General features: G+C 44.1%; 1 protein-coding gene across 1 annotated transcript in view; it reads right to left on the bottom strand.

The window, feature by feature from the left end:
* LOC122552273 (uncharacterized) overlaps window positions 1–12,753 on the bottom strand; it is a 47,282-nt gene that overhangs the window by 17,038 nt on the left and 17,491 nt on the right. Inside the window, exons 4-7 of the mRNA XM_043694965.2 lie at window positions 7,789–7,860; window positions 5,069–5,140; window positions 2,536–2,610; window positions 350–424 (exon numbers count right to left, since the gene is read on the bottom strand). Of these exons, the coding sequence (XP_043550900.2) occupies window positions 350–424; window positions 2,536–2,610; window positions 5,069–5,140; window positions 7,789–7,860 (294 nt within the window). The remainder of the gene's footprint in view (window positions 1–349; window positions 425–2,535; window positions 2,611–5,068; window positions 5,141–7,788; window positions 7,861–12,753) is intronic.

Below are 12,753 nucleotides of genomic sequence, written 5' to 3'. Positions count from 1 at the left end.
CTGAAATGCTGGAGTTCAGAATAATCTGCCTTCACATTATTTCTTACAAGGCCAATGCCCATGGTAATGGCAGTTTAAGCTACAATAGGGGTAACCCTACATGATTTACGCTATGTATAAGGAAGGTCTTCCCCTCCCAATTTGTGAGTAACCAGGCCAGGGTGGGAGCCAATCCCTTGGGATGGAGATCCAGTGAAATGGGGTCAGATACATCCTGAGAGAGATAAAGTACTGGAGGAGAGGGGGAACAATGTCACTGCTCCCTCCCCTGTTGACCAGAGGATGGTGGGAAGTTTTCAAAAACTGACATAAATCAAAAAAAACTTGCAAAACCATTTCGAAAACTTACTATTTTTTCGAATTTTGTCGAGTTCGCTCATTATTTCCTCCTGCATTGGTTTCACTGCATCTAGGATCAGTGAGGCTGTAAAACAGATCAAACTCAACCTGAAGATATATCAAGATACACCAGAGAATTTAAAGCAACCTTTTTCCTAAAGTGTGAGAAACATTTTGTTTCAAATTACTTGGATGTTCTTTCAAATTTTCTCACCTCTCACATCTAATTCCTCACTTCAATCGTTCAACCCTGAGGATTTGTCAAGGGCAATGGCAGCAATCACAATGTCATAACAAGTAACATTTTCACACCATCTCTCACCTCATCCAAACTGAACACTTTTGCCCAGAATAGCAGACACGAAACAGTCACTGGGACATTGGCTGATCTAGTCTCCAGCTGGGTGTCATGGTCAATGAAGTGAAGACTGTAACAAACACAGACATTGCTGGAGAAACTCAGCAGTGTCTACGGTGAGAGGGAGAGACAGAGTTAATTGTTGAGTCCAGAATGACTGTTCTTCAGAAGTGGTTGGGTCTGCTTTATATCAGTGAGACCAAATGCAGACTGGGTGGCCGCATTTCAGAGCATCTCTGCTCTGTACAAATGACCCTGCACCTCCCCAGCCAGCCAATTGCTGCCAGCCCAGTAAATCACCTCTCTCCCTCACATTAACGCTTCTGTCCTGGATCTGCTGCAAGGTTCCAATGAAGCACAACACAAGCTCGAGGAACAGTACCTCATTTTCCACGTTACAGCCTCAAGGTTTCCGGGATGTGGAGGTGCCGGTGTTGGACTGGGGTGGACAAAGTCAGGAGTCACATGACACCAGGTATTAGCCCAACAGTTTGATTTAAAATCACATGCTTTCGGAGCACTGCTCCTTCATACGGGGAAATCTGGTCAAGTTTTCAACATTGAATTCTACAACTATATTGTGTCTGCTTTGTATTTTAATTCCACTCTCACCTCCAATTCGCCCACAGCACTGACATGTTTACTTTGCAATTAGTAGCGAGGATCCATTGTCTCAATCTTACACCTTAATTTAAACCCTTTTTACATCCCTTTCTGTGTTTTTATCCCCACTATCACCAACCCTTTAGTTACTTTGACTTGTTCCCCACACCCACTGATCTCTCCCTTCTTCTCTGCCTCTGTCTGGAGTATAAAAAAGGATCATTTTTCAATCCCTTCATGTTCTGAAGGAGGGTCACCACAATCAAAATATTATCTCTGTTTTTCTCTCTCCACAGATGCTGCCAGACCTGCTGAGTTTCTCCAGCAATCTCTGGGCTTGTTTCAGATTTCCAGCATCTACAGTAATACAGTAGATTAGAGTGGAAGGTGTGAGGTGTTACTTTTCTCAAAGACTGAGATTATTAGTGACAATGCCAGAACATTCCAGAACATTCCTGCGCCCTCCGTCCCCAATGGTTACCCTTCAACATCTGAGGAAATTAGTTGATAATGGACAGCAGCAGACAATGAAGTGAACTGAAACTCTGGAGCACAGAATAAACTTCCTTCACTTTGTTTCTCAAGAGGTCAATGCCCATCATTATTAGAGCTTAACCCAACGATAGAAACACAGTTTACAGAATGTATAAGGAAGGTCTTCCCCTCCCAATTTGTGAGTGACCAGGTCAGGGTGGGGACCAATCCATTGGGATGGAGATCCATCAAAATGCAGTCAGGTAGACCCTGAGAGAGATACTGGAGGGAAGTGAGACAGTAAAGGCTGAGAGAGTGAGAGAGAGGGAGAGAGAGAGAGAGAGATTCAGAGAGAGACAGAGAGAGAGAGAAAGATCCAGAGGGAGAGAGAGAGAGAAAGATTCAGAGGGAGAGAGAGAGAGAAAGATTCAGAGGGAGAGAGAGAGAGAAAGATTCAGAGGGAGAGAGAGAGAGAAAGATTCAGAGGGAGAGAGAGAGAGAAAGATTCAGAGGGAGAGAGAGAGAGAAAGATTCAGAGAGAGACAGAGAGAGAAAGATTCAGAGAGAGACAGAGAGAGAGAGAAAGATTCAGAGGGAGAGAGGGAGAGAAAGATCCAGAGGGAGAGAGAGAGAGAAAGATTCAGAGGGAGAGAGAGAGGGGCAATGTCATTGCTCCTCCCCTGTTAGCCAGTGAATGGTGGAGAGCTTTCAAAAACTGACATAAATCAAAAACAACTTTCAGAAACATTTTGAGAACTTACCATTTTTTTGAATGTTGTTGAGTGTGCTCATTATTTCCTCCTGTATCAGTTTCATTGCATCTAGGATCATTGAGGCTGTAAAACAGATCAAACTCAACCTCTGACAGTGAAGATATAACAACCCGACAAGATACACCAGAGAATTTAAAGCAACCTTTTCCCTAAAGTGTGAGAAACATTTGGTTTCAAATTACTCGGACGTTCATTCAAATTTTCTCACCTCTCACATCTAATTCCTCACTTCAATCGTTCAACCCTGAGGATTTGTCAAGGGCAATGGCAGCAATCGCAATGTCATAACAAGTAACATTTTCACACCATCTCTCACCTCACCCAAACGGAACACTTGTGTCCAGAATAGCAGACACGAAACAGTCACTGGGACACTGGCTGATCTAGTCTCCAGCTGGGTGTCATGGTCAATGAAGTGAAGACTGTAACAAACACAGAAAATACTGGAGAAACTCAGCAGGTCTGGCAGTGTCTACGGAGAGAGAGAGAGAAATAGAGTTAATGCTTCGGGCCCAGAATGAATCTTATTTAGAACTGTAAGTGGTTGGAGATTGCCTTACATTGGTGAGAGTGAAAAGGATCCATTTTCCAACCACTTCCGGTTCTGAAGAAGGGTCACCACACTCAAAATATTATTTCTGTTTCTCTATCTCCACAGATGCTGAAATTCTCCAGCAATCTCTGTGGTTGTCTTAGATTCTGCGTCCACAGTATTCTGCCTTCATTAGAGCGAAGTGCGTGACTGAGATTGTTGGTGACAATGCAGAATATTCCAGAACATTCCCACTCACTCTGAGCACAGTGGTTATACTTCAACATCTTCAAAGGTTATAGGAATTAGATGATAGTGGACAGCAGCAGGCATGGAAATCAGAGTAGGTGACAGTACCTCCTCCCTGATATTCTTCAATCACCCAGTCCCCTTACTATACTCCCAGTAAATTCACCACTGTACAGACAAGGCTTATCATAACTCCATCTTGCACCACTGTTATGGGCCAGATCTCAAACAATAACACGACAAAATGCAGAAAAGAGTAAAGAGTACTTGGTGGTGTGGTGTAAAGATAACAATCGCTCCCTCAACATCAGCAAAATGAAGGTCATTGACTTCAGGAAGTGGATTGGAGGGCACACCCATCTCTGTATCAATGGGGCTGAGGTGGAGATGGTCCAGAGCATCAGGTTGGTGGGAATGATAGCCATCAATCTGTCCTGGTCCACCCACGTTAATGCTGCGGTCAAGAAAGCACACAATGCCTCTCCTTCCTCAGGATGCTATGGAAATTCAGCATATCCACAGGGACTCTTACCAATTTTGACACATACACCACAGTAACTATCCTATTCAGATGCATCATGGTGTGGTATGGCAGCTGCTGTTCCCAGGACAGGGAGAGTTATGAACACAGCCCAGTCCATCCCACAAGCCAACCTTCCATTCATTGACTCCATCTACACTTCCCACTGCCTCAGAAAGACAGCTCACATTATCAAAGACACCTCCACCCCGGCTATGATTTCTTCGAATCTCTTCCATCAGGCAGGAGATACAAAAGCTTAAACACACATACCAACAGATTCAAGAACAGCTTCTTCCCCATTGTTATTAGACTTTTGAATGGACCACACAAATTTCCAATTTAATGTAGATCTCGCTCTTTGAGCTCCTCCTCTGCAGCTGTAACACTGTATCCCTTGCTCTGTCCTATTACCCTCATTCACTTTGTATCCTATGATCTGCCTGTACTGCCCACAAAACAAAACTTTTCTCTGTAATTAGGTACATGCGACAATAATAAATCAAATTGAACTGAAACTCTGGAGCAGAGCATAAACTTCCTTCACGTTGTTTCTTAAGAGGTCAATGCCCATCATTATTAGAGAGCTAAACCCGAAGATAGAAACACGGTTTACAGAATGTATAAGGAAGGTCTTCCTCTCCCAATTTGTGAGTGACCAGGTCAGGGTGGGAACCAATCCATTGAGATGGAGGTCCAGTGAAATGGGCTCAGATACATCATGAGAGAGACACTGGAGGGAAGAGACAGTAAAGGCTGAGAGCGAGAGAGAGAGACAGAGAGAGAGAGAGACAGAGAGAGAGAGAGAGCCCTCTGCCCCCTTCAACATCTTTAAAGGTTGAGGAAATTAGTTGATAATGGACAGCAGCAGACATTGAAGTGAACTGAAACTCTGGAGCACAGAATAACCTTCCTTCACGTTGTTTTTCAAGAGGCCAATGCCCATCATTATTAGAGCTTAACCCAACAATAGAAACACAGTTTACAGAATGTATAAGAAAGGTCTTCCCCTCCCAATTTGTGAGTGACCAGGTCAGGGTGGGAACCAATCCATTGGGATGGAGATCCATTGAAATGGGCTCAGATACATCCTGAGAGAGATACTGGAAAAAAGAGAGAGTATAAAGGATGATATAGAGAGAGAGAGAGCTTGAGACTGGTGGGGAGTTTTTGAAAACTGACATAAATTAAAACCATTTAATGACGTCTTGAATACTTACTGTTTACAGCTTTGCTGCGTTCTGCCTTTAAGCTGTCCAGTATCAGTTTCACTTCATCTGGAACCATTGAGTCTGTAAAATATATCAAAATCATTCTCTGAGAGTGAAGGTGGAACAACCTGTAAAGATACAGCAGAAAATTTGAAACACCCTTTTTCTTAAACAGTGAAAACTGCTTTGTTTCAGATTAACAGGTTTGTATTTCATTGTCCATGTCTTACTCCTCACAAAACAAGTCAAATCCTTGAAGGTGAGGGGCTGGATGATTGGAGGTTGGCTAATGTGGTACTACTATTTCAGAAAGGTGGTAAGGAAAAGCCAGGGAACTACAGACCAGTGAGATTGACTTCAGTGTTGGAGTGAATCCTGAGGGACAGGATTTGCAGCTATTTGGAAAGGCAAGGACTGTTACAGATAATCAACATGGCTTTGTGCGTGGGAAATTATGTCTTACAAAATTGATTGAGTTTTTTGAGAAATAACGAAGAGGATTGATGAGGGCAGAGCCGCAGATGTGATCTATATGGATGTCAGTAAGGCGTTCGACAAGGTTCCCCATGGTAGACTGGTTAGCAAGGTTAGATCTCATGGAATACAGGGAGAACTAGCCATTTGGATACAGAACTGGCTCAAAGGTAGATGACAGAGGGTGGTGAGTGAAGGGTTGTTTTTCAGACTAGAGGCCTGTGACCAGTGGAGTGCCACAAGGATCGGTGCTGGGTCCACTGCTTTTTGTCATTTGTATAAATGATTTGAATGTGAGCATAGGAGATATGGTTGGTTGGTTTGCAGATCACACCAATATTGGAGGTGTAATGGTGAGTGAAGAAGGTTATCTCTGAGAATACCGGAATCTTGATCAGATGGTCCAATGGGTTGAGGAATGGCAGGTGGAGTTTAATTTAGTTAAATGTGAGGCAATGCATTTTGGGAAGGCAAATCAGAGCAGGACTTATACACTTAATGGTCAGGCCCTGGGGAGAGTTGCTGAACAAAGAGAGCTTGGAGTGCAGGTTCATAGCTCCTTGAAAGTGGAGTCGCAGGTAGATAGGATAGTGAAGAAGGCGTTTGGTACGCTTTCCTTTATTGGTCAGAGCATTGAGTTTAGAAGTTGGGAGGTCATGTTGAGGCTGTACAGGACATTGGTTAGGTCAGTTTTGGAATATTGTGTGCAATTCTGGTCTCCTTCCTATTGGAAAGATGTTGTGAAACTTGAAAGGATTCAGAAAAGATTTACAAGGATGTTGCCAGAGTTGGGCGATTTGAGCTATAGGGAGAGGCTGAACAGGCTGGGGCTGTTTTCCCTGGAGTGTCGGAGGCTGAGGGGTGACCTTATAGAGGTTTATAAAATCATGAGGGGCATGGATAGGATAAAGAGACAAAGTCTTTTCTCTGGGGTCGGGGAGTCTAGAACTAGAGGGCATAGGTTTAGGGTGAGAGGGGAAAGAAAAAAAAAGAGGGTGGTGATTTTAAAAAGGGGCAACCTTTCATCATAACTCCACCTTGCACCACTGTTATGGGCCAGATCTCAAACAATAACACGACAAAATGCAGAAAAGAGTAAAGAGTACTTGGTGGTGTGGTGTAAAGATAACAATCGCTCCCTCAACATCAGCAAAATGAAGGAGCTGGTCATTGACTTCAGGAAGTGGAGAGGAGGGCACACCCATCTCTGCATCAATGGGGCTGAGGTGGAGATGGTCCAGAGCATCAGGTTGGTGGGAATGATAGCCATCAATCTGTCCTGGTCCACCCACGTTAATGCCGCAGTCAAGAAAGCACACAATGCCTCTCCTTCCTCAGGATGCTATGGAAATTCAGCATATCCACAGGGACTCTTACCAATTTTGACACATACACCACAGTAACTATCCTATTCAGATGCATCATGGTGTGGTATGGCAGCTGCTGTTCCCAGGACAGGGAGAGTTATGAACACAGCCCAGTCCATCCCACAAGCCAACCTTCCATTCATTGACAGCATCTACACTTCCCACTGCCTCAGAAAGACAGCTCACATTATCAAAGACACCTCCACCCCGGCTATGATTTCTTCGAATCTCTTCCATCAGGCAGGAGATACAAAAGCTTAAACACACGTACCAACAGATTCAAGAACAGCTTCTTCCCCATTGTTATTAGACTTTTGAATGGACCACACAAATTTCCAATTTAATGTAGATCTCGCTCTCTGAGCTCCTCCTCTGCAGCTGTAACACTATCCCTTGCTCTGTCCTATTACCCTCATTCACTTTGTATCCTATGATCTGTCTGTACTGCCCACAAAACAAAACTTTTCACTGTAACTAGGTACATGCGACAATAATAAATCAAATTGAACTGAAATTCTGGAACAGAGCATAAACTTCCTTCACGTTGTTTCTTAAGAGGTCAATGCCCATCATTATTAGAGAGCTTTACCTGATGATAGAAACACAGTTTACAGAATGTATAAGGAAGATCTTCCCCTCCCAATTTTTGAGTGGGAACCAATCCATTGAGATGGAGGTCCAGTGAAATGGGCCCAGAAACGTCGTGAGAGAGACACTGGAAGGAAGAGACAGTAAAGGCTGAGAGCGAGAGAGAGAGAGAGAGGGAGAGGGAGAGAGAGAGAGAGAGAGAGAGCCCTTCTCCCTCCCGTGTTAGTTTGAGAATGGTGGGGAGTTTTTGAAAACTGATATAAATCAAAAACAACTTTTAACGACGTCTTGACTGCTTACTGTTTACAGCTTTGCTGAGTTCAGTCATTAAGTTCTCCAGCATCAGTTTCACTTCATCTGGGAACGTTGAATCTGTAAAACATATCAAAATCATTCTCTGACATTGAAGGTTGAACAACCTGTAAAGATACAGCAGAAAATTTGAAACAACCTTTTTCTTAAACAGTGAGAACTGCTTTGTTTCAGATCAACTGATTTGTATTTCAAGTGCTCTCATTGTTCATGTCTAACACCTCACAAGGCAAGTCAAATCCTTGAAGGTGAGGTGCTGGAAGACTGGAGATTGGCTAATAGAGTCAAGGAATCATAGAGATGTACAGCACGGAAACAAATCCTTCGGACCAGATATTCCAACCCAATCTAGTCCCACCTGCCAGCACCTGGCCCATATCCCTCCAAACCCTTCCTATTCATATATCCAACCAAATGCCTCTTAAATGTTTCAATTATACCAGCTTCCACTGGCAGCTCATTCCATACACGTACCACCCTCTGTGTGAAAAAGTTGCCCTTAGGTCTCTTTTTTATCTTTCCCCTCTCATCCTAAACCTATGCCCTCTAGTTCTGGGCATCCCCACCCCAGGGAAAAGACCCTTGTCTATTTATCCTGTCCATGCCCCTCATAATTTTGTAAACCTATATAAGGTCACCCCTAGGCCTCCGACGCTCCAGGGAAAACAGCCCCAGTCTGTCCAGCATCTCCCTGTAGCGCAAATCCTCCAACCCTGGCAATATCCTTGTAAATCTTTTCTGAACCCTTTCAAATTTCACAACCGTGAAATTTCACACCGTGGGCGGCACGGTGGCACAGTGGGCGGCACGGTGGCACAGTGGTTAGCACTGCTGCCTCACAGCGCCAGAGACCCGGGTTCAATTCCCACCTCAGGCGACTGACTGTGTGGAGTTTGCACGTTCTCCCCGTGTCTGCGTGGGTTTCCTCCGGGTGCTCCGGTTTCCTCCCACAGTCCAAAAGATGTGCAGGGTCAGGTGAATTGGCCATGCTAAATTGCCCTTAGTGTTAGGTAAGGGGTAAATGTAGGGGTATGGGTGGGTTTCGCTTCGGCGGGTCGGTGTGGACTTGTTGGGCCGAAGGGCCTGTTTCTACACTGTAATGTAATCTAATCTAAACATCTTTCCAATAGGAAGGAGACCAGAATTGCACGCAGTATTCCAACAGTGGCCTAACCAATGTCCTATACAGCCGCAAACGCCTTCTTCACTATCCTATCTACCTGCGACTCCACTTTCAAGAAGCTATGAAACAAGGTCTCTTTGTTCAGCAACACTCCCCAGGACCTTACCATTAAGTGTATAAGTTCTGCTAAGATTTGCTTTCCCAAAATGCAGCACCTCACATTTATATGAATTAAACTCCATCTGCCACTCCTCAACCCATAGGCCCATCTGGTCCAGATCCTGGTGTAATCTGAGGTAACCCTCTTCGCTGTCCACTACACCTCCAATTTTGGTGTCATCTGCAAACTTACTAATTGTACCTCTTATGCTCGCATCCAAATCATTTATTTAAATGACGAAAAGTAGAGGGCCCAGCATTGATCTTTGTTGCACTCCACTGGTCACAGGCCTCCAGTCTGAAAAACAACCCTCCACCACCTTCTACCTTTGAGCCAGTTCTGTATCCAAATGGCTAGTTCTCCCTGTATTCCGTAAGATCTAATCTTGCTAACCAGTCTCCCATGGGGAACCTTGTCGAACGCCTTACTGAAGTCCATATAGATCACATCTACTGCTCTGCCCTCATCAATCCTCTTTGTTACTTCTTCAAAAAACTCAAACAAGTTTGTGAGACATGATTTCCCATGCACAAAGCCATGTTGACTATCCCTAATCAGTCCTTGCCTTTCCAAATACATGTACATCCTGTCCCTCAGGATTCTCTCCAACAACTTGCCCACCACCGAGGTCAGGCTCACTGGTCTATAGGTCCCTGGCTTGTCCTTACCACCCTTCTTAAACAGTGGCACCACGTTATCCAGCCTCCAGTCTTCTGGCACCTTACCTGTGACTATCGATGATACAAATATCTCAGCAAGATGCCCAGCAATGACTCCCCTAGCTTCCCACAGAGTTCTAGAGTACACCTGATCAGAGCCTGGGGATTTATCCACTTTTATGCATTTCAAGACATCCAGCACTTCCTCCTCTGTAATATGGACATTTTGCAAGGTGTCACCATCTATTTCCTTACATTTTATATCTTCCATGTCCTTTTCCACAGTAAATACTGATGCAAAATACTCGTTTAGTATCTCCCCCATTTTCTGTGGCTCCACACAAAGGCCGCCTTGCTGATCTTTGAGGGGTCCTATTCTCTCCCTAGTTACCCTTTTGTCCTTAATATATTTGTAAAAACCCTTTGGATTCTCCTTAGCTCTATTTGCCAAAGCTATCTCGTGTCCCCTTTTTGCCCTCCTGATTTCCTTCTTAAGTATACTCCTATTTCCTTTATACTCTTCTAAGGATTCACTCGATCTATCCTGTCTATACCTGACATATGCTTCCTTCTTTATTTTAACCAAACCCTCAATTTCTTTAGTCATCCAGCATTCCCTATACCTACAAGCCTTCCCTTCCACCCTGACAGGAATATACTTTCTCTGGGCTCTCGTTATCTCATTTCTGAAGGCTTTCCATTTTCCAGCCGTCCCTTTACCTGCGAACATCTGCCCCCAATCAGCTTTCAAAAGTTCTTGCCTAATACCGTCAAAATTGGCCCTTCTCCAATTTAGAACTTCAACTTTTAGATCTGGTCTATCCTTTTCCATCACTATTTTAAATCTAATAGAATTACGGTCACTGGCCCCAAAGTGCTCCCCCACTGACACCTCAGTCACCTGCCCTGCCTTGTTTCCCAAGAGTAGATCAAATTTTGCACCTTCTCTAGTGGGTACATCCACATACTGAAACAGATTTTTTTTTGTACACACTTAACAAATTCCTCTCTATTTAAACCCTTAACACTATGGCAGTCCCAATCTATGTTTGGAAAGTTAAAATTCCCTACCATAACTACCCTATTATTCTTACAGATAACTGAGCTCTCCTTACAAATTTGTTTCTCAATTTCCCTCTGACTATTGGGGGTCTATAATACAATCCCAATAAGGTGATCATTCCTTTCTTATTTCTCAGTTCCACCCAAATAACTTCCCTGGATGTATTTCCAGGAATATCCTCCCTCAGCACAGCTGTAATGCTATCCCTTATCAAAAATACCACTCTCTCTCCTCTCTTGCCTCCCTTTCTATCCTTCCTGTAGCATTTGTATCCTGGAACATTAAGCTTCCAGTCCTGCCCATCCCCGAGCCATGTTTCCATAATTGCTATGATATCCCAGTCTCATGTTCCTAACCAATCCCTGAGTTTGTCTGCCTTCCCTGTTAGGCCCCTTGCATTGAAATAAATGCAATTTAATTTATTAGTCCTACCTTGTCCCTGCCTGCCCTGACTGTTTGACTCGCTTCTGTTCTCAGCTGTACCAGTCTCAGATCAATCTCTTTCCTCACTATCTCCCTGGGTCCCACACCCCCCACCCCCCCCCCCCCCACCTTACTAGTTTAAATCCTCCCAAGCAGTTCTAGCAAATTTCCCCGCCAGTATATTAGTCCCCTTCCAATTTAAGTGCAATCCGTCCTTTTACAGGTCACTTCTACCCCAAAAGAGATTACAATGATCCAAAAAAGTGAATCCCTCTCCCATACACCAGCTCCTCAGCCATGCATTCATCTGCTCTATCCTCCTATTCCTGCCCTCACTAGCTCGTAGCACTGGGAGTAATCCAGATATTACTACCCTCGAGGACCTCCTTTTTAAATTTCTGCCTACCTCTCTGTAATCTCCCTTCAGAGTCTCAACCTTTTCCCTTCCTATATTGTTGGTTCCAATGTGGACAATGACTTCCTGCTGGCCTCTCTCCCCCCTTGAGAACATTCTGCAGCCTCTCTGAGACATCCCTGATCCTGGCACCAGGGAAACAACACACCATTCTGATTTTTCACTGCTGGCCACAGAAACGTCTGTCTGTTCCTCGGACTACAGAATCCCCTAACACAATTGATCTCTTGGAAGCCGACGTACCCCTCGTTGCATTAGAGCCAGTCTCAATACCAGAAACTTGTCTGTTCGTGCTACATTCCCATGAGAATCATCACCCCCTATGTTTTCAAAAACAGCATACCTGTTTGAAATGGGGATATCCACAAAGACTCCTGCTCTAGCTGCCTTCTTCCCCTACCTTTCCTGGAGTTAACCCATCTATGTGACTGTATCTGAGACTTTCCCCCCTTCCTATAACTGCCATCCATCACATACTGTTGCTGTTGCAAATTCCTCATCGCATCTAACTGTCTCTCCAACCGATCCACTCGATCTGATAAGATTTGCATCCAACAGCATTTATGGCAGATATAAACCGCAGTAATCCTTAAACTCTCTTTAACCTCCCACATCTGACAAGAGGTAAGTATCACTGCAAAGGCCATTTTTGCTCCTTCACAATCTACAGACCCAGAAAATAACACCGTCTTATTCCTCTACAAACACTGCCCCAGGTTAAATTAATAGTTATGGCTTATATTTTAAGTTTAATCAAGAGACATGTCTCAAAAAACATATAATCAAGAAAGGATCCACTCTACTCACTACTGCAGACTTCCTGTAGGTCACACTTAAAAACACTTATCTGCTTCTGTGCTGTGAACTTTGCCCAACAGTTCCTCCAAGATTAGTTGTGAATTTCACTGTTTGCCAATTTTCCCAGATGCACTCCGATGTCCAGCGATACATAAATTCAAACAGCAAAGGCAGTAACTGTGCAGGTTCACTGCTGTGTCAGTTTTTTTCTCTCTCTCTCCTGCACTGTCCTCACCGTGTGCTTCCTTTGTCTGTGATTCTTCCTCTTAAAACTGCTGCTGTTTTGACTTTTTTTTCCCCAAAGTTCCAAAA

This window comes from Chiloscyllium plagiosum, unplaced genomic scaffold, assembly GCF_037043375.1.
Source record: "Chiloscyllium plagiosum isolate Xiang-an unplaced genomic scaffold, Cpla_swu_hap1 HiC_scaffold_45, whole genome shotgun sequence".
NCBI lineage: Eukaryota > Metazoa > Chordata > Chondrichthyes > Orectolobiformes > Hemiscylliidae > Chiloscyllium > Chiloscyllium plagiosum.
The sequence above is the reverse complement of the archived record's forward strand: the minus strand, read 5'-3'. Positions and strand labels throughout refer to the sequence as shown.